The 23,050-nt window shown below is 33.6% G+C and overlaps 1 protein-coding gene across 1 annotated transcript; it reads left to right on the top strand.

The window, feature by feature from the left end:
• Positions 1-4,040: 4,040 nt before the first annotated feature.
• Positions 4,041-21,410, top strand: LOC128166356 (85/88 kDa calcium-independent phospholipase A2-like). The gene is made up of 17 exons (XM_052831467.1): positions 4,041-4,097; positions 5,407-5,519; positions 9,833-9,934; positions 10,260-10,475; positions 11,567-11,744; positions 12,002-12,204; positions 12,974-13,070; positions 13,503-13,685; positions 14,373-14,488; positions 15,111-15,259; positions 15,663-15,742; positions 17,136-17,289; positions 18,042-18,192; positions 18,618-18,817; positions 19,240-19,394; positions 19,806-19,973; positions 20,950-21,410. The coding sequence occupies exons 2-17, from the start codon at positions 5,407-5,409 to the stop codon at positions 21,166-21,168; spliced, it is 2,484 nt and encodes an 827-aa protein (XP_052687427.1). The 5' UTR covers positions 4,041-4,097; the 3' UTR covers positions 21,169-21,410.
• The last annotated feature ends 1,640 nt before the right edge of the window (positions 21,411-23,050 follow it).

Here is a 23,050-nt window from a genome sequence, read left to right as displayed (position 1 = left end):
CATGAGCAACGGGTGTCGCATAATGAAATTAGAATGTTACTGTGTCGGTCCACGGTAAACAGACGGCTGGTAAGTGACAGGAGTCTAGAAGTGCATATGTACACATTGTGGCGGACATTAAATTTTGTGTGGAGTAGATAATGATTAGGCATAGCCAGCACTGGTAAACATATATGTTACATGCACACATTAAAATATTTATAAACATTCATAGTAAGCGCGATGGCCTAGCGCATGCGTACCAATAATAGCATGGATTAATCGGAAAACCTTGGCGAGTACGGTGCCTGTATTTAAATCTATGTAATCGACCGAGACTTGCTGAATGCAATCAAAAAAGGCGAAGGCGAAAATGAGAAGATGCGAAGGCCAGAGTGCAAGTTGGGAAGGAGCGATAGTAGTATCGCTCTATGCATTCGCACATTCGCACTTTCGGCATCACATCTTCGCGCTTCATCGTCGCATCTTCGCACTTTTGCTCCTTCGCCTTCGCACTATCGCCTTTGCAACTTAGGTCGAAGTGGCCCTATCGGAACACCATAGATATATGTAAAATTTAATGTAATTGTTAAGATGACAACCATACCCAGATGCAATACGTCAATATCTTGTTATAACGGAAGGATTTTTATTTTCTAAGATATACCCCTTCCTTCCCTTTAAGTTTATTTGAATATGAATTATAATTTCTGTTACTTTCTGTAAACTGCAGCAGTAAAAATTACAATAGTGTAAAGACTATTTCACAAATAATAAAAAAAATATACTGAAAAACTTTAATCTACAAGGGGGTCATTATTCTACAGGGGTCACTTTTCTTCATGTGGAGTGTGCTCATTTTTATGAAAATGACACTTATTCTTCAGGCAAAGGGGTCATTTTTCTACGTAGAATAATGACCGGGGGGTCATTTGGTCATTATTCTATGTAGAATAATGACCCCCAGTCATTATTCTACGGGGGTCATTATTCTTCATTACACAACCTTCAAAATTTGGTTCAGTGGCCTTAATAAGGAGATAAGGGACCGGCCTCTAAAACGTTTTTTTTCTTCAGATATCTCAAAAACAGTAACGAATTTCTAAACAATTGTTAAACAAAATGTCTTTAAAATTAAATGACCTTTCATTTGCTACCACGAAAAAGGGTCTGGCCCCTAATATTAGGGACCTAAAAGGGCTCTAAAGTCTTTTTCTATAGCTCTTTACCGGGGTAAATTTTGTAATGAATTATAGTATACAATTATTTAATGCTTGAGCAGTCAATAGACCAGAATATTTTTCCGAGGTGCAGGGAACAGCTCAGTATGATCTATTTGCCCGAGGCCAATGGCCGAGGGCAATAGATCATACTGAGCTGTTTCCTGCACCAAGGGAAAAAAATTCTGGTCTATTGATTGTTCAAGCATTAAATAATTGTTTTATTACCTAATTTCTTTTTTAGTTTTCAGGGTTTACAATTTGCATATTGCAGATGGTTTTCGTGCCATTATGCAATATATTAAGATTTTTTTGCCCATCTTTTACATGCACAGAACCTGTTGCATGCATGACAACATCTCAATTTAATATCATTTTACACAAAGGAGGGGGGTCTTAAACCCATTAGATTTTTAAATAGTCTTTTACACTATTTGAGGCTTTAAAGCTGTTGATTATTTGATACTCCATTTTGATACATTGAATTTGGTTTCACCAAGTACTAAAAACAACGTCTATGTAAAGGAATATACATTCCCTGAGAACTATCGAAAGGATGTAACATTAACATACCAGCGTTCTGAAATACGTTGCCGGTCCAATAGATCGCAGTCTATTGACCGGCGGTCCAATAGATCGCAGTCTATTGACCGGCGGTCTAATAGATCATAGTCTATTGACCGGCAGTTCAAAATAGACGCAAATATTTAATTGGTAATAAAACAACAAAATCCGTTTGATTAGGTAATAAAAGCAAATATTTTATCTTACAACCTTAATCTTGCAACCTTCAAACTTTGGTACAGTGGCCCTAATAAGGAGATAATGGACCGGCCCCGAAAACGGTTTTTCTCAGATATCTCAAAAATGGTGACGAATTTCTAAACACTTGTTGAACAAAGCTCTTACACCTGAAACAAAATAGTATCTGGCCCTTAGAATGTACACCCTGTTTTTCTATTCTAAAACATGTTTAGCTGTTTACAGCGAAATCAAGATCGATCATATATCTCAAATTCTAAAATCAGACGGAATACCTCCTCGTTGCTCGCAACGAGATCGTGTCTAGTTATTATTATTGGTAATCGTGGCTATATTCCAATCTGAATTTAATAAATGCACAAAACAATCCTGTTCTTTTGTACTGAATAATATCATAGCATTTATCGCTTTTAAAATACAAAATGAAGTGTAAATTGCTAGAAGAAAATATCACAAAAGTGAAGGAATAGTATTATTTTTAAATTCGTCACTCTTCCATTTCCCCTTGTAAACAAACAAGCACAAATATACAAACATGATTTTAGCATTTTGAAAACTCTCTTCAGAAATTTATTAAAGAGAATATAACATTCAAATTTTGACAAATTGTAATAGTATGTTACGATATTGCAATGTTATTTTGAAAAAATGATGAATTAAAAGTCAAAAATTGTATATCGGTTTTGTTTGAATTATGAGATAACCTAAACATGACTGATGCAGTATGTACAAAGTGACTGACAGTGAGATTATTTAGAAGCAAATCATACAGCACACTTACATTCATACTTAAATCATTATGTAATTACACCTACATGTATAATTTGTAACATTTCAAACTTAACCATTTCATTTACAATAAAAAAATAAAATAAAAATAGTACTGCATATAAAAAATGTAGTTGTTATACGTACACGTGCATGCATGCGTATGACTATGACTATATTTATGCAAATATGTTTTATGTGTGATACGGGTTGTTAGACGTTAGAGTTACAACCGTTAATGATACAATGCCGCTTAGTGATATAAAGATCATTAAACGATGCAATATTAATTGCAGCGCCTAATGCTATAAATTATTGCTTTATCAGTTGATATCGCCAACGGCTTATGATATATAACGCAGCTTAATATGATATAATTGTATCATTAGGCGTCACAAATGCACGAGCAGCTAGTAGCCCTAACGCCAAAATAATGAAACAAGCACACGACTATATCCTTGAGCAACCGATAATTATATGTATACAAACTTTTTATCATTAAGCGTTGGAGTTGCACCCTTTAATGTCACAAAATTGTAAATTGAATTGTGAAAGCAGTCTTCTATAAAATAACACAATTTCATTTCCCTGTACTTGCTCACTCAGTATTACTATATAATGATGTTATATTTACTATATAACTACATGTAGTTGCATGTACACATGTACTGTTTTGTACAAGTTTTGCATTAATGATGTAACATGATGAAGACAGACAGATAGATGGTTTGAATATATTTTTATTTGTTATGATGGTATATACAGTAGGATCGGGCACAAGTTCTGTAAACTTAAAACGCCCTCTCCTGTAAAATTGTTGTCATAAAAGTTACATTAATTTTAAACGAAAAAATGGCAATATCAAAGGACATAATAAAATACCATCACTGAAATAAGATGTACATCGACAAAAAGAAAAAAAATTACAATGTATGTTAAGTTATATCAAATTTTAGACAATGTTAAAAATCTTCAGATCTCTTTAAAAATAACTGAACGTTAAAAAAAGATTCATATTCTGTAAAACTGATGGAGTTATCTCCTTATAACAAAACATGAGTGTCGAATATGTGTAAATTTTCTACTCTAAACTTTTAAGATAACATTGAATAAATCATTTAGCCTACTGCAGTATTATATTTTACACAAGAAAAAAGTAACGATATGCATCTTCCAGTTCAAAATAAAACGTAACGTTGGCTTTTATTGACAATCATGCAGAACTTGAAAGTATTTTCACTGATTGTGAATTTTACTTTGTTTTTTTTTTTCTTGATCAGGTACGAATCACAGCAGGTGAGATTTGATAAAGGCACCGTGTTATCGTATCACGTGACAACGGTACTTCAAAATAAAACTTGCAGAAAGGTAAATATTGTAATAAATTTCAGCGCGGAAAGTCTATAATATTAGATAATGAAGTGGCAGTTTGAATCTGTATTTTATTATATAAGAAGTGTCATTCGATTAGGTTAGTTTAAATTGTTTAACCTAGACAAGTGGGGCATTCAATGATTCATGTGAAGGGGTTTGTGTATATAAAATTTATAATCTGTTATAACTTTTCCCACACCAATGTGAATGTGAAAATAGAATTAAATGTGCTCGTGAACAAAGAATTAGTTCCATGTTAAAAAAACGGGTACCTCAGAGGAAAAATATCTGTGATAACAAAAAAAAACATCGTTAAAAAGTTGGTAGCCCTGTGTTTCATGAACCACAGAGTTTTGACACACTGACATGGCAACCCCCCATTCCATCCACATGCAGCATTTCCTATACATGAAAATGATGTGTTTGTTGGAATAGGGAGGGGTAACGTAAGCAATTTATAATCTGTTATAAATTTTCCCACACTGATGTGCATGTGAAAATAGAATTAAATGTGCTCACGAACAAAGAATTATAGTTCCATGTGCATTATTATTATGACCTGATGCAGAACAAAACTCTTTATGTAGACTATACATGACCCATTCATTTTTCAGTGAACTAGATCGATAGGCCCGTAAGGATGTTTTTTCTCATGATTAATCTTAACAGCACTTGAATTTTGTTCCAGGTGTACTGAATACATATAATTTCGACAAGATTCGCCGTGGCTTAATTGATATAATAAATTTTTAACTGATGCTGTCACTGGTGTTGCATGGTCATCTAGACAAGTCAAATATTAATCAAGATCAGGATAAAGAACATGTGAAATCAGTGTCAGTATAAAAGATAAAATAGAGAAAAGCCCATAAACATATTTATAATCAGAATATTCTGATTTTCTGAATGAATAGTAAATGAATAATTCTAAGTCAGAGCATGGCTTACATATAGCGGTTGTTATTAAAGATAGCTGGCTGAAAGAGAAACATCTGCCTTTTATTAGACTAGTCGATCATCAGCTCTAATATAGATCAACACATAGTATTCAAAACCAATACAGACAATCCCACTGACCTTGCAGATCAATGCATGTGCATGTGTTGCACTACCCACTGATACTATCACATGAATAGATCTTTATGTTTAAAAACAGGTTTTTTTTGTCATGGATATGGTTTATTTTCAGACGAATAACACAGTTCTCTGAAAATCAGGTGAACATTAATTTTTCATGCCGTTTCAAAGAAAGTGTCAGCAGATAATCAATCAATCATAAAAGCTATTATTACAAAACTTCCAGATGGCGGGATTTTTAAATGCAATGATGGAGGGGGTTTTGAATGCTGTGGACGTAGCACAAGCCAGCATCAAACCGTTCAAAGTCACAACGGTCAAACTAGATGATTACAAAAAGTAAGTAGTAGGGTAAAGTATGGATATACATGTATTACATATATTATTGTATTACGGTACTGCTGAACAGTAATAGATGGGTAAGTTAGGATAAAATTAAGCTATTGACTATCTACAGTGAAACACTCTTATAACGAAGTGCCAGGGACGGACAATTTTACTTCGTTTTAAGTGTAATTTTTATATCTGTCAAGTTTACAACATGTAATAAAGGCTCAGGGAACTTTTCTGTAAACGTCAATTCATTGTTAGTGTGTTCTTTATAACCATGTTTTCCTGTAGTTTATTTGTTTTTTCAGTACATATATACTAAATGCCAAAAACAAATGATCAAAGTCATTATCATAGTGATTAATGAAAGTGATTTTCTGGTATACAATTAATGTTAATACACAATAGATGTTTAGTACTCTATAAAATGAATGAAATGTATAGACAAGATTTATCAACATGCCTATTGGTCAAGGTGGTTAGGAAGAAGAGTAATATAGACACTTTCTTTTCTGTAAAGACTGCTTCAAATGAATTCAAGTTAAAGTTCAAGTTTATGTCTTGATAATCAAAGTTAATAATATTTGACATTGAAGATCATTCAGATTGAATATTGAATTGTATCTATTTATCTGTTATCAATACACATATACAAGTACCGGTGTCATATAATATTTTGAACCCCGCGATATATTGAACCCGGGTTCAAAATATCGCTGCAATATATTGAACCCCCCCATAAAATACGGAACCCAGGTTCAATATTTTATGGCCGCGATATTTTGAACCCCCCTCTATTTTTCATTGCTATTGGAGAGGGGGTTCAAAATATTATGGCCGCGATATTTTGAACCCCCTACCTTTTTCCAATTCCCATTGGAGAGGGGGTTCAAAATATCATGGCCGCGATATTTTGAACCCCCCTCTATTTTTCATTGCTATTGGAGAGGGGGTTCAAAATATTATGGCCGCAATATTTTGAACCCCCTACCTTTTTCCAATTCCCATTGGAGAGGGGGTTCAAAATATTATGGCCGCGATATTTTGAACCCCCCTCTATTTTTCATTGCTATTTGAGAGGAGGTTCAAAATATTATGGCCGCGATATATTGAACCCTCTACCTTTTTCCAATTCCCATTGGAGAGGGGGTTCAAAATATTATGGCCGCGATATTTTGAACCCCCCTCCATTTTTCATTGCTATTGGAGAGGGGGTTCAAAATATTATGGCCGCGATATTTTGAACCCCCTACCTTTTTCCAATTCCCATTGGAGAGGGGGTTCAAAATATTATGGCCGCGATATTTTGAACCCCCCTCTATTTTTCATTGGTATTGGAGAGGAGGTTCAAAATATTATGGCCGCGATATATTGAACCCTCTACCTTTTTCCAATTCCCATTGGAGAGGGGGTTCAAAATATTATGGCCGCGATATTTTGAACCCCCCTCTATTTTGCATTGGTATTGGAGAGGAGGTTCAAAATATTATGGCACCGATACATTGAACCCTCTACCTTTTTCCAATTCCCATTGGAGAGGGGGTTCAAAATATTATGGCTGCGATATTTTGATCCCTATACCTTTTTCCAATTCCCATTGGAGAGGGGGTTCAAAATATTATGGCCGCGATATTTTGAACCCCCCTCTATTTTTCATTGGTATTGGAGAGGGGGTTAAAAATATTATGGCTGCGATATATTGAACTCCCTATTTTTTTCCAATTCCCATTTGATAGGGGATTCAAAATATTATGGCCGTGATATTTTGAACCCCCCACCTTTTTCCAATTCCCATTAGAGAGGGGGGTTCAAAATATTATGGCCGCTATATTTTGAACCCCCTACTTTTTTCCAATTCCTATTGGAGAGGGGGTTTAAAATATTATGGCTGCAATATTTTGAACCCCCCTATTTTTTTCATTGCTATTGGAGAGGGGGTTCAAAATATTATGGCTGCGATAGTTTGAACCCCCTACCTTTTTCCAATTCCCATTGAATAGGGGGTTCAAAATATTATGGCAGCGATATTTTGAACCCCCTACCTTTTTCCAATTCCCATTGGATAGGGGGTTCAAAATATTATGGCCGTGACATTTTGAACCCACCTCTATTTTTCATTGGTATTGGAGAGGAGGTTCAAAATATTATGGCCGCGATATTTTGAACCACCCTCCATTTTTCATTGCTATTGGATAGGGGGTTCACAATATTATGGCTGCGATATTTTGAACCCCCCTCTATTTTTCTTTGCTATTGGAGAGGGGGTTCAAAATATTATGGCCGCGATATTTTGAACCCCCCTCTATTTTTCTTTGCTATTGAATAGGGGATTCAAAATATTATGGCCGTGATATTTTGAACCCCCCTATCTTTTTCCGATTCCCATTGGAGAGGGGGTTCAAAATATTATGGCTGCGATATTTTGAACCCCCTACCTTTTTCCAATTCCCATTAGATAGGGGGTTCAAAATATTATGGCCGCGATATTTTGAACCCCCCTCTATTTTTCTTTGCTATTGGAGAGGGGGTTCAAAATATTATGGCCGCGATATTTTGAACCCCCCTCTATTTTTCATTGGTATTGGAGAGGGGGTTCAAAATATTATAGCTGCGATATTTTGAACCCCCTACCTTTTTCCAATTCCTATTGGAGAGGGGGTTCAAAGTATTATGGCCATGATATTTTGAACCCCCCTCCATTTGTCATTGCTATTGGATAGGGGGTTTACAATATTATGGCCGCGATATTTTGAACCCCCCTCTATTTTTCCTTGCTATTTGAGAGGGGGTTCAAAATATTATGGCCGCTATATATTGAACCCCAATACCTATTTCCAATTCCCATTGGAGAGGGGGTTCATAATATTATGGCTGCGATATATTGAAAAACCTTCTTATCACTGGCTATTGGAGATCTAGGGGATTCAAAATTTAATGGCTGTGAAATTTAATTATAAATAATAATGCCTCCCCTTCTTTTATTGCTTTTGCCCCCCCCCCCCCCCCCCCCCCCCAAAATCTTTTCTTCATGCATATACAGAATTCAAAATATCGCGGCCATAATATTTTGAACCCCCTCTCTAATAGGAATTGGAAATAGGTAGGGGGTTCAATATATTGCAGCCATAATATTTTGAACCCCCTCTCCAAAGGGAATATTTGAACCCCTTCTCCAATAGCAATGAAAAATTGAGGGGGGTTCAAAATATCGCAGCCATAATATTTTGAACCCCCTCTCCAAAGGAAATTGGAAACAGTAAGGGGTTCAATATATCACGGCCATAATATTTTGAACCCCCTCTCCAATGGGAATTGGAAATAGGTAAGCGGTTCAATATATCGCAGCCATAATATTTTGAATTCCCTATCCAACAGCAATAAAAAATGGAGGGGGGTTCAAAATATCGCAGCCATAATATTTTGAACCCCCTCTCCAATGGGAATTGGAAATAGGTAGGGGGTTCAAGATATCGCAGCCATAATATTTTGAACCCCCTCTCCAAAGAAATTGGAAACAATAATATTTTGAACCCCCACTCCAATAGCAAAAAAAAATAGAGAGGGATTCAAAATATCGCGGCCATAATATTTTGAACCCCCTCTCCAATGGGAATTGTAAATAGGTAGGGGGTTCAAAATATCGCAGCCATAATATTTTGAACCCCCTCTCCAAAGGGAATTAGAAATAGGTAGGGGGTTCAATATATCGCAGCCATAATATTTTGAACCCCCTCTCCAAAGGAAATTGGAAACAGTAGGGGGTTCAATATATCACTGCCATAATATTTTGAACCCCCTAGATCTCGGATAGCCAATGATAAGAAGGGTTTTCAATATATCGCAGCCATAATATTATGAACCCCCTCTCCAATGGGAATTGGAAATAGGTATGGGGTTCAATATATCGCAGCCATAATATTATGAACCCCCTCTCCAAGAGTAATGAAAATTCGAGAGGGTTTCAAAATATCGCGGCCATAATATTTTTAACCTGGGGTTCAATATTTTATGGGGGGGGGTTCAATATATCGCAGCGATATTTTGAACACGGGTTCATAATATCGCATAATATATTGAACCCGGGTTCAATATTTCGCTGTATCAAAATATTATATGACACCGGTACAGATGATTGTACATGTATAATAGATGTTTCACAGGCACCTGACTTTTACATACATACCGGTATATTTTTATCAAAGTGAAAAAAAATATATGTGTATTATTAGCAAGGGAGTATATTTTTTATTACAGGAAAGATATATAATCTGATGCCAGCCTGTGATACATTTGCATAATAGTAATAATTAAGTATTTTACAGGCTACCTATAAAAGCAGAAGATGCCGATGGTCACATGACCTTGTTTAAGCGACCTGGCTCAATGGAGTGCGTGCTTTCCAATAAAGTTGATAAAAGTTTTAGGTTGGTAAATCAGACCATATGAGACCATTTAACATTAAACTGATGTGTTGAAAGCTCCTTATAGGAAAATTAGAACTAATGCTTTCATAAATGCTTGAAAGTATTCTATGATAGAATTTTGAATAATATGCCTGCTGATGATTCTTTTGTGAAAAATTTTCATTATTACATGACATTGTATGTTAAGAGCTTCAGGGGGTCTAAAAAATGTGATCTAATAAGAAATGTGAAAATATATATCAGCAATGTGAACTTAAAAATATCTTTATGTTTTACAGATTTTTAACTTGTATCTATATTTTGATTGAGGACAATGTCTTTGCAGTATATTCCGCTTGACCAATGAAACAGATGCTCTCACTTATTTCCGACAGTACAGTTCAATAATCAAACCTCTAACACTAGCCAGCAGCTCTATATATGATGAAGGCAGGCTACAGAAAATATCGGACACCATCAAGGAGTACCCCCTATGGAAACCTGTCCACATCGCCGCTTATGTTGGTTTATACGAATGCTTCCACTACGACGTAATCAAGAGGTAAACTCCCCTCCACAGCACCACTCCCTACACTCTTGCCTAGGAACAGGCACGGCTAATTATACCCTGTTCCAAAGGAGAAGGAGATTTACTATTTTACGCTTGTGCATCTGTCTGTGTGTCTGTCCATCCATCTGTCTGTCCGTAACAAAAAATTCTGTCGCATTTTTCTCAGCAACTATTCAGGTGCTTGAAATTTGAACACACTCTTTGTTTAGGCATGCCAAATAATGGGAGTAATTTTTGTACCAATCCAATGTCACCTTCCTGTTAAATGATGACTTTGTTTATATATAGCTTTATATTTTCAATCAAATTTTCATCGAAAATTTTTCAGAAAATGTTCTTTGCAGATGTTTGAAATTTCAACACACTTTTTGTTTGGGCATGACATACATGGATGATGGGATCTATTTTTGTTCCAGTTTGAAGTTAACCTCTCGTTAAATGTTGACTTTGCTTATTTTGTATATTCATGTCAGAGTGGGGGTATTACTAGTGAGTGTTGACTCACAGATATCTTGTTTGTCATTGAATATAAATTAACTTCCAAATGTTTAAATAAAAACAATGTATCTGGTTGCTTGATATCTTTGTAATAACCATTCACTGAGGATGGCCTGATCAGATAAATATGAATTTTGAACATTACCTTTTCAGTCTAAAAAATATTTGTTGGATATAATTTTTTTTCCAGTGATTTTGAAAACTTGTGATTTAAGAAATAATAGCATGTTAAAAAGTTCACTTGGATATGAATTTAGTTTGTTATGTGATCAAATCCTGTGAAACCCAAAGGGCCTCTAGGAAGATTTTATTTTGTGCCAACCAAGGTCATACACCGGTGAAGGTTTTAACATTGCTGTTTATTATTTACATTTACATTAGAGAAAGGAATAGTTCAAAATTATTAAAATTATCATGCATGATTTCAATGTTTACAATGATGCAACCGTCAAGCAATTAACGCTTGGGATAATCATTGTGACGTGATTATATTGAATGTTTTTGATATTTTAAAGGGTCAAATACCGGTAAGGAAGCATATTTCTAAATGTAAACATACATGTATGGATATGAATATTTTACAGAGATGTAAATCACCAAGTGACAAAGACACTGCTTTCCCCATTAATGACAGCTGTTCAGGGCAAGAACGAACAGTGTGTGACTGGGCTGCTGAACTTGGGGGCGAGACTAGACTTACAGGACCAGCACGGAGACACAGTGTACCACCATGCTGTCCTATTTTATCCAGAGATTATTCCGGTGAGTTCTCACATCCCCAGTCCATTGATTGGAATTCCAGACTCCATTGCATTGGAATTCCAGAGTCCACTGAATTGAATTCTAAACTCCATTGAATTTGAATTTGAACTTCATTAACTGTGCAAGGATAAATGATCATTAGCTTTTGAGGGTTTTCTAATGCATTAGATGCAATTTACTTCTTTTTCCCCCAGATATTGGCAAAAAAATAATGATAACCCAGATCGGCCTCACAGAGTTGTACTTTTTCTCTCCAGATATTGGCAAAAAATGATAACCCAAATAGCGCTGACAGAGTTGTAAATTACCTGAACCATAAAGGATGGACGGCTCTATCCAGTGCATGTCAGAAGGGGAAATCTGACATTGTGGAGTTGCTTCTAGATGCAGGGGCCAATCCTAATGTCACTGCTCAGGAACTGTTTCCCATCCACTATGCTCTTAAAAATGACGACAACAAGTAAGACTGTCTTCAGAGTTCTCACTTACAAATTTCAGAAAATATTGCTGTCACAGCGTAGGCAAACTGTGGCTACATTTTCTTACAAATGAATTAATTAATGACATAGTAAGATAGCGATAGTTGTGACATTTTTTTCTGCAATGTCCCCACCAGCATGAATCACCAAAGACAGCATTTTGTTGTTAAAATAATGACATCGTTTTGATAATTATTTGCAACTTAGAGAAGTATCAAATAACTTTGACTTGATATAGAGAAATAGTTCAATAGGCAAGTTAATATTTGTGCATTTTGGTGAGTTATTGAATAGAAATGCAAAGGCCAGCATACTTTTGTCAAATATCTTATGAAATAGAACTTGTATTGTATAATGATTACAAACATCTAACCTTTCACATCACCACATTTAAAATTGATCCATGTATTCTAATAGTATGCCCTTGTGCCATGCTGCTGTTTTATTCTTTGATTTCATTGCCTATACTCTCCCTATGAAATCAGTAGATGGCATAATGGAGTGTTTTCATTCATGTAACAATCAAATAAATACGTAAACAACACCCATCTATTAGATATTAATAAAAATGAAAAATCATTAAAGTAATTCAATATTATTCCAAAATTAGTACTTGTTTGTTTTTGTTTTTCATAACATATATTATCATTCTATTTTGGTAACATTGCCTAAACATACCCATATTATATTTATACGATATAAATTTATTTGTGATAATACAATGTATCTTACAATATGATGTTTCTTCAGGTCAGTAGAACTCATATTTAAAAGATTTCATGATCAGCTTTCAAAAACAGATGGAAAGTATGGAGGTACAGCTTTGCATTGGGCTAGAAACAGACAGGTAATAAATTAATACCTGTATGCATGTAAATAAGAGAGAGAGAGAGAGCGAGAGAACACACTGGTTTTTAATCTAAAGTTCTTACTCTGATATTGATATCGTGAAGGAAAAATGATTGATACATTAGTATGATAATGTGAATTGATAGCATTATAAAATTCTCTTTGAGTATTAATTGATTTTTACATGTGATATATGACTGATCTGTGTGTGTGTTTGCTAGTGACTAGCAACATCTTTAATACATATAGCTCTATAGGTTTGACATGTTTGAATGAAATGCTGTTTTCCCACCATTTTATACTGTTTCCATATAAGGAAACTTACCAGTTTTTTTTGACAGATGATTATAGCTGTCATATATTGCCTTAACGATAGTTTGAATATGTTGTTCACATGTTTATTTACTTTCATTCGTTTCAATCATGGCAGATGGTTGAGAAACTCTGCAGAGAGAAAGCTGACATGAATGTGAAGAGCAATACAGGTCACACGCCCCTACACATCATGCAGGAGAAGGGTCGGGCGGACTGTCTGATGGAACTGTTGTGTTGGGGAGCGGATCCAAGCATCGGAGACGACGATGGAAACACTCCTCTACACATTGCAGTCATTGTAAGATTTTGTTATGAACACATACTTGTGAAAGAGAAATCTAGAAAAAGAAATACATTTTTTGTGGATGAATATATTGGGTGCAAAATATTGTAGATTCCTAATTTAACTTGAGAAATTAATATCTGTGTAAAACCGCAAGAAGAACATCTTGCAGATTTTAGAATCTCACTTTTATATTTTGGAGAGATCTAAAGCAAATGAAACTATGATGATATTTTGATGTTTGCGATTTTATATTCTTGTGATTTGATGCAAAACGGTAAAATGATTGTAAAATTAAGTATGTAAATAATGATAAGGAATCTACAGTCAATCCATATCATATAGATACATGAAGTTATATGTTTAGAATATGCTCTAAGCATGAACGTTTATTGTCAGAGTAGGCTGGTTATTGAGTGCAAATATATGCAGTAACAACTAATTAATTTTGGCATGTTTGAAAAAGGTTTTCATAGATGATAATTTGATGTACATGTATGTTCGAATTGAATTACTGCCAAAATGTGATGGGGAAAATTGGAAAGCTAATATTTAAGACAATAAATACCCAATTTTTTTTTATTCATTAAAATTTTATGAAATGATATTATAGAGCTATACATGTATTATCTAAATTTTATGAAGTGGTCAACTTTGAATTGTTGTACTATTGTATTTAAATTAATGTATTTATTATTCTAGAAAGATAATGTTGAGATGGTGAAGAACTTTGTTGTATATGGTGCTGATGTCAATGTCAAAAACAAGAAGAACCAAAGTCCCCGGCATTTAGCTAGTACTTCAAACGGGAAAAACAAGTAAGAAGATTTCACCATTCTTTATGTTTGTCAAAAGTGTTGAAAATGAGCTAGCAAATTGAAACAGATTTTCTTTCAAAAATTACCTCACATAATCCTTATTGAAGTAATTAAATTCAGTGGGAGAAAAGAAAAATGATTTTTAAAGGTAGTACATGTACTCTCTTGTAAGTAACTCGTGTTCATATACTGTAAACCAACTTTTATTTGCGTGTGAGAAATTTTCGCAAGGTTCGCGAGTGCCTCATTGTCGCGAATATTTCTCGCCGCGGACCAGTATTTACCATATAGTTGTTATAAAAGAAACAGGTGTGGATAAGGTTTAGTCGCGAAAATTAATCGCCGCGAACCAGTTCATCTCGAATAAATCGCGAAATAAATTCGTCGCGAATAATAGTTGGTTTACAGTATATTGAGAAAAAGAGCAATTAATATTGTTTTGAAAGGGAATCAGTTAAATATTTTTAAGTTCAACAGTAATATGTAACTTTTGTGATATGTATGTAGTGTTACGATACCGGTAATAAGTTCTTGATGGTAGTTTTTACTGGTAACATTGATATATTAAAGATTGGTTTTAAAAATCTGCCTACACAATAAATTAATGTATTCTTGATTTCAGGGAGCTAATTTTGTACATGTTACATGTATCTGGTGCCTCGAGGTGCAATGACCAAATGAAAAATTGTCTTGAAGGGTGTTATGTGAATGGAAATAAGGATGGAAAACCAGATGAACACATAAATCAACTTTTAGAACGGGATCAAAGTGGTAAGGGATATCAAAGAGTAATGAACTTCCTAATTTACATCTACATGATTGTACTGAATTTGATTGATCATTAGGTGTTATATAGTGAGTTTTCCAGAGGAAGTTGCTTTATAGAAAAGTCTTTCTATATAACACCAGTACAACATTTTTGGGCACATACATCATTAAAAGATAGCTCATGATAAAAAAAAGTCACATCATTTTTTGGTTTTCAAAATCTTCAAGGTTCATGAAAACAAGACCCTGGTAAATTATTTTATAAAAATAGTATTTATGGAGCCTTATTACATTCAATGTCTGAAGAAATTATAACAAAATGTTCTTATTGTGATCTTCCATTTAATATGATAATTCACAGTCACTTGGAGTTTATTGTTCATTATACTCTATGTTCTTAATGAAGGCCTTCTAGATGAAATGTTATCATCAATGTGTGAACCCTTCGGCCAGCTGGATGGATCAGACAAAGACCCAGGATACAGGGTGAGCAACTAGAGGAGAATTTCAAGAATTTATGTATATTTAATAAAACAGAAAATTAGAATTCATATTTATAGGCCGAACTTTGTACAAACACACCTTTTTTAACCTGTACAAACTTCAAAATGATGCCGCTTGTCAATCAAGTTTGAAACAATGGCACCCAGTTTGATTGACATGATCGCCCAAGTGTTATCTGGCCAGGTCCGTCGAATTCTGTGTTCTAGCAATTAACAACATTATCTTTGATATCTTCCGTTAGATATTAAAAGGGGAAAATAAAAATTTGATTTTTATCATTTTTATAATTGATTATGAAAATTAAACTTTTAGTAATAGAAATTACTGAAAGTGTTCTTGAATTTTCGTGACCTAATAAATTCCATAAAGATGAGCAGCTCCAAAACATATTAAATTTTCTTCTTAAAACAAACTTATGAGCTACTAAAGCTTTATTTACTGGAAATACAGGTAATTTGAACTTTGTGCATAAGTCTGAAAAAGAACTCCATTGTCATCATAACATGGCTGCCTTTACATTCCACATTCTTAATGATTGTGTAGTTTTCTTATACAATTATTTGTTAAAATTAACTACATGTACTAGCATATATATATATACTCTCCACTTGTTTGACTCCTACTTTATGATAACAGAGCTTTTTAACCAAGTCAATGTGAAGGACGTAGTAGATCTCTTTATAATCAGCTATAAATTGTAGATTATTTCCTATTTGCTTATAATCTCGCTCAGGTTGAACAAAGTATTTAAGGTGTAATGAAATTGAATTAAAAGTTTTATGCCAGATTGAAAATTTCTGAGTTATAAGTTAAGGTCAAAGCAAAATTCTCTGAAATGCTTTTCATCCTAATGTCCATTGGCTACCATCTCAATCTTGTCTAGTTTTTTTTTTTATATTTATAGATTAATTATTTAGAAGGACAATAAAGAATTCAAAAAGATCCTTATGGACCACAGATATCAAATTCTGCTATTAAAAATCCCTCATGAAAATTTCTTGATTTTATTATTTTGTTTTGCTTTCCATTTCAATGAATTAACTTTAAAATTAATTTTATTTTTATTAATGTAAATGACTTTATCAGCAATTAGCAATAAATTTTGTATCTCTGGAAAATATGCAAAATGTGATGCATAAAATCCTGGGACAGGATGCACATATGCATGTAATACATACATGTAACCTAGCTACGTATGGGTACATGTATAATATTTTGATGTTAATTAGATATCTCAGAATGATTATCACTACTTGTATGTACAAGACATATGCAAACTGATTTCTGATCTGAAAATGATATGCTTTTATACTTAAGTATTGTATGTGAAATTGATGTAATGTTAGTTGTTTGATTTGATTCAATATCTTTACAGCTTTTATCTTTGGATGGAGGGGGGATCAGAGGAATTGTTCTTTGTCTAATGTTGATTGCGATTGAGAAAGAGGTTGGGAAACCCATTAAGGAGTGTTTTGATTGGATAGCTGGGACAAGCACTGGGGGGCTCCTAGCTCTGGGAATATGCACAGGTGAGATAGAAATCAAGGTTTGGTAAAATGACCAAGATACAACTGATGGATAAGACTGGGATTTTGTTTAAAAGAAAAAACCCAGATACAACTTAATGCACATGATTCTTTATTTAGAGTCAGTTTTATTCATTTGATGCTATATCTGACTGAATGCTTTTTTTTTCTGACTTAATTGTTCAGATTTGTCACAAAATTACCCATTCTTACAAAAATATGTTCATTAAATGAAAATTTAAACAAAAAAGGATTGTCAGAGGTCAAGGTAACAGAACTTTATTATATTGAAATTATATCCAGTTTTCATCAAATTTCCTAAGAAAGAAGAATATTATGCATGTAAATTTGTACTCCTTCTAAACGTTGCCAATATCTAATCTTTTCTAAAGTCATTTTGTGATGATCTTTCAAATACGTTGAGTCAATTTTTTGTCTAGTTTTAAAATGAATATCATAAGTATAGGATTTATGATGCAGAACTTTTATTGAATGAAAATAATGAAAATGTTGAAAATAATTTCATCACTTATGGGTCATTATTTTGGACAAAGGGCAAAAAGAGATACCGGTACTGTATTCTGGGAAATATTCTACCCCATATTAATTTTGCTCCTTATGCCCTCGTCACAGAATTAATTATCTCTCTTTAAACATAGGGCATAAATAACCCTGTATACAGTACGTGCTCTCTGATCCTAGAGGTTTTGAAGTTATTCTCTTTAAATATATGAATTAATGATTTGCTATTGTAGGTAAACCTTTATCATACATCAGAGGTCTCTATCTGAGGCTTAAAGACGAGGTGTTTGTTGGATCACGGCCGTATCAAAGTGATAACTTCGAGGCAATGCTGAAACAAGAGTTTGGAGAGGATACAGTCATGACAGATTTCAAAAATCCAAGGTTTGGCAAAATATGATAACACTAATGTTTATATTATGGGATTTTTTGATGAAATAACTAGAAAACATAAAGAATAGCTCATTTAGTTGACTTTTTCTCTTCATTATTCATAACTGCATTATTGTTCATAACTGCATATTATAATGGATGTCGGAATAGTAGTTATTGAATTTCACTCAGCTTTTTTAGTCACTGCACCTAAAAATCATGTCTTGAGATATATTTTATAAGTTTGTCGTTCAGGCATCCAGTAATTATCGCGATGATCTAATTTTCGCTTTTTTCGCAAACTTTTTGAAATCACAAAAAATTATTGAATACGCAGAAATTATATTCCGTATCATTTTCTATGAGAAACTTATATGCTGTATTGGTAAGTTTGAACTAACAATTAAATTCGTACTCCATGTTTTTTTTTCCTTTAGAACTATAGTGACAGGGGTACTGGCAGACAGACATCCCACCAAACTTCACTTGTTTAGAACCTACAAACCAACACTTCAACAGCTAGAGGTCAAGGGGATTTGTCAGAGAGAAGGAAGCAAAAAGAAGAGGGATTCAAAATCAAAGGACAAGAGGCAGTCGTGCAAGGAGGAAGATTTGTTTTGTCCAGCCCCTCCCAATGGTATGTATATAATTCACTTACACATGACTTTTTCTTACTTTCTGTCATACACGATACATTTGAATTGATTAATTTTTCATATTATAAGTAGATAGCAGTGTAGGTAATTTCACTTGGATGTGAACTTGACTGATCATGAGATCAGATCCTTATAAGCTCAGAGGTCTTCTCAGAAGATCAAATCACATAGAAGTCGAGTTCACATGCATGTTCACATCCATATATATGTTTCTTATACATTGTATATAAATTTTATTTTTCAGTTGTAAGAGAATTCAAAGATATTTGCAAAATATTGTTAATATCATATATCAAAATTAAACTGTTTCAATGTACTTGTCTTAATATATTATTTACTCTGTTAACATATTTGTCATGCATTTGTATATGAAAGAAGGAAAGTATTTTTTTTTTTTTCACAGAGCAAAAGGTATGGGAAGCAGCCAGATGCAGTGGTGCAGCACCCACCTACTTTAAGGCCTTTGGTCCGTACATTGATGGAGGCCTGGATGCCAATAACCCAACCTTAGATCTGATGACAGAAATACACGAATACAACTGTGGATTGAAACTGAGAGTAAGGGAACCTGCTTTAAACCCACAGTTACATATATGATGTAATATCCATGAACAGATTTCTGAAATAATTACTGTAAATTCCTTATATTACGCAAGTACTTAATTCTGGGATCCACCTGTTTTGTATCAAATGGCGAGAATATAAAATCGCAAACACAGAACATTTATCCATATTTCTTATAGTTTTCAACTCTCAGAAAATAACGGCGAGGTTAAAAAATCTGTGAAGGGTGCTTCAAGCTATTCTACGCGGATATAAATTCCTCACATTTAATAAGGAATTTACAGTACAACAGTACAACATACAATTTTTGACTTCTCCAGGAAAATAATATGTATGTTTTGAAATAATTTTACAATAGAATTGTGTATGACAAATGAAAATCTTGTTATTTTGTGTACCTTGTAGAATGAGCCACATTTAGTTCGCCCCATTGGTGTTATGGTCTCCCTTGGTACAGGGCAGGTCCCCATTAGAGCAGTGGACACAGTGGATGTCTACCGGCCAGAGGGAATCTTTGATGTCACCAAGATTGCCAAAGGAATCTCAAACTTAATCAATCTAATGGTAGACAAGGTATGATTTCTTTTAGTTTATTGTTCAATCATCAAGTAAATGCATGACTAAGTTATTCAAAACATGATTACTTTTAAATTCATATCGGAAAATTTACTATTCATGTATTAAGTGTACAATGCACAGGTACCTGACAGTAAGAATATTTATTTTACTAATAAAACTATCCCCTATACAATGAATATAACCTTGTTATTATAATAGTAAAAACAAAGAAATTTTTTATATTAAATAAAAGTTTTTAAAAATATAAGATTCCTGTGGTACATTGTACTTATATGATATTTGATGTGTTAAGTAAAGAGGTAAGTGTGATAGGATGACCATTCTTATATACAAAAGTGTAAAATATACCGGTACTTAATTTTATGTGTTAAGTAGATAGCTCATTGTGAAGGACAGTGAATGCAGGAAAGAGTCAAGTTTAGCCCCCATACATCATTTTTAAGATATATAAAACTGTTTTTAGAAGATTTGGTTTAAGATATATTTTTCTTCTATTTATCTCATTTTATTGTTCTCACTGGAAGTATATGGCATTAGAAGTGACACTTCATTTAGAATTGTATCAGAAGCAGTCAAAAATATGCATTTTTTGTATCTTTTTTTCAGATTGTTAATAAAATTAACATAGAGCACGGCTTTTAGAAAACAAGCTCTCAGTCAGTTATCAGTTATCAGTTTTGAATTGATTAAGTTTGTTCAAGCCTGCACTCAGTGTTTCCTGAAAGAAAAACTGTTGAAAGATGGGCCATTTTTATTATGAAAATGCATAATAATGGGGAACAGTTTACCTTAATATGGTGCTCTATTTTGAAATTGAGGGCATTGGATAAAAATGAAAAATATCAAAAAAAACATGTGTACCAAGAAAAAACCCATAAGTATCGTTAAATATGTGTTCATTTTAGATGGGGGCATTTTATGTCTTAATCATGTATTGTTGTTTTGGCTAATGTAAACTTTTTTAATCTAGGCAACAATTGCCGAAGGTCGGCCGGTAGACAGATCTAGAGCTTGGTGTGGAATGCTTGGAGTCCCTTTCTACAGATTTAGTCCTCCAATATCAGAGGTAGAAATGGATGAACATGACAATCAGAAACTCACTCAGCTGATGTGGGAAACGCAGTGCTATATTGTGGCGAACAGGGATCGCATTAAAAGACTAGCGTCATACCTCAGACGCGAGTCATAAACGTTTCATTTTCATTTATTTATCATTTCTATATATAAATAATTGAATTGTATGTATGATGAAAATAGAGTGTAGATTTGATCATTCCATAGGATTACAGTAAAACTCATTTAGTACAAACACAGATATAGCGAAGTTTTGTGAAGTTTTTGTGAAGTTGTAAATTTTCTTACAAATCATTGCAAACTTTAAAGGTTGTAACAAATCTACAGACTTAGCGAATCAAGTTTGAGTCCCATAGATGTGCAATTTTTAAAAAAAATTACATTTTTTACAATAAAATGATTTTTAGTTTGAAAACATAGCAATACTAATTGATATAATGGTACATGTAGGAATGAATTCATTTTCACAGAAATCCCTATACAGTAAAACACGGTTATAGCAAACAGGCTTAATATAATGAATTGACACAGCGAATTGATTTTCATTCCCCCTTGACTATATTACATGTTGCAAATTTGATGGTACAATCTAAAACGAATTACGCTTATAACAAAGCAAAATCGACCGTCCCTTGCGTTTCATTATAACCGTGTTTCACTGTATTTACCATCTTGAGGAAAATATGTTTATAGCAAATTTGCTATACTTATTATTACGAATTCATAATACTGATACATGTATAATGAATTACAGATATCCACTGGTCCTTAGGACTTCGCCTTAACTGAGTTTTACGGTTATTTTTTTTTTATATTTTTGAAATCATTCATGTATTTATATGTATCTATGACAAGAATTCCAATATACAAGATATTACTTGTAGCTATGTAATATTTACTATCCATGTAATATGTAATATTTCTGAACATGAAACAGTTGGGTTTGTTGAATGTTAAACAAAGATTTGGTCTTTGAAGCATTAAGCTGTGATGTCCCTCCATATTACCATGGAGGAAAAATAGTTTAACCAGTGAAAGTGATTGTAATGAGAAGAGTACATTTGTCAAAGATTAAAAGTGTCAATGCATATAGCCTTTGTGTTATTGAAAGGAAATAATAAAATAATTATGTCTTTCCTTTTCTAACTATTGTCTAATCATATTTAAGACTCTTTTTTAATTTTGCCAAAAATTGACCAAATTCATTAAGGAGGAGGTGTATGATAGGCATAAGCATTTCATGAACTGTTAGAAGCTTTTACAAAAGCACAAGAATCATTTTAATTGGCTGCATATGACATATTTCAACTGGTTTAGGCTAAGCTTGACTTTTGTGATTTAGCCAAGATGAAGAGTATGTAGTTATGTATTAATTGAACATTTTTTAGCACTATGGATACATTTGTATATCTACTTGATTTTAAGATAGGTGCTTTGTTGTGCCTTACTTTAACATTATATGCGGTGCCAAGTCCTTCCATTTTTGATTTTTCATTAATGTATGTAAAATCTGTCTTCTTGTCTTTGTTGTTATTTAGATGTAGCAAAGTCTTGTTTAGATTTGAAATGCGTATGCATGTATGCCAGTTTTGTATGCAAGGTAAAACCTTATTAAAAGCATGTTCCAATCAGTTCTGATGTGTACATGTATTTTAATCATTGTATAACTTAATCTTCTCTAAGGATAGAAAAGCATAAAATATTGCAAGAAATAATAATTACGTTTACTTTAAATTTTATTGACTGAGCTTACCTGAGATGAAAGCTTAATTGAACATTAAAATTCATTGTTTTCATCCTCTCAAAAACTCCGAGTTAGAGAGTAATTGTAACTGAACTAGAGACAACGAAATTGAAGAAGGGTTCCTCTTCTTCTAAAGTCATGTGATTCTGTTCCGCTGCGCTGTTCGATCAGAAACTCTTGGCTTGGGAAAATGAAGGGTTGTGTGAATGGACAGACCCTTTCCAGGAATATGAATGATATCGGAGAATAGTAT

Source organism: Crassostrea angulata, chromosome 10 (assembly GCF_025612915.1).
Source record: "Crassostrea angulata isolate pt1a10 chromosome 10, ASM2561291v2, whole genome shotgun sequence".
Classification (NCBI taxonomy): domain Eukaryota; kingdom Metazoa; phylum Mollusca; class Bivalvia; order Ostreida; family Ostreidae; genus Magallana; species Magallana angulata.
Note: the sequence above shows the minus strand (reverse complement) of the source record. Positions and strands in the feature narration are given on the sequence as shown.

Excerpts from the sequence above, each read along its gene's own strand:
- LOC128166356 (XM_052831467.1), top strand. The coding sequence starts at position 5,407 with ATGGCGGGATTTTTAAATGCAATGATGGAGGGGGTTTTGAATGCTGTG. Across the intron at positions 11,745-12,001 it reads TTTATCCAGAGATTATTCCG|ATATTGGCAAAAAATGATAA; the intron begins GTGAGTTCTCAC and ends TTTTCTCTCCAG. Across the intron at positions 14,489-15,110 it reads ACTTCAAACGGGAAAAACAA|GGAGCTAATTTTGTACATGT; the intron begins GTAAGAAGATTT and ends TCTTGATTTCAG.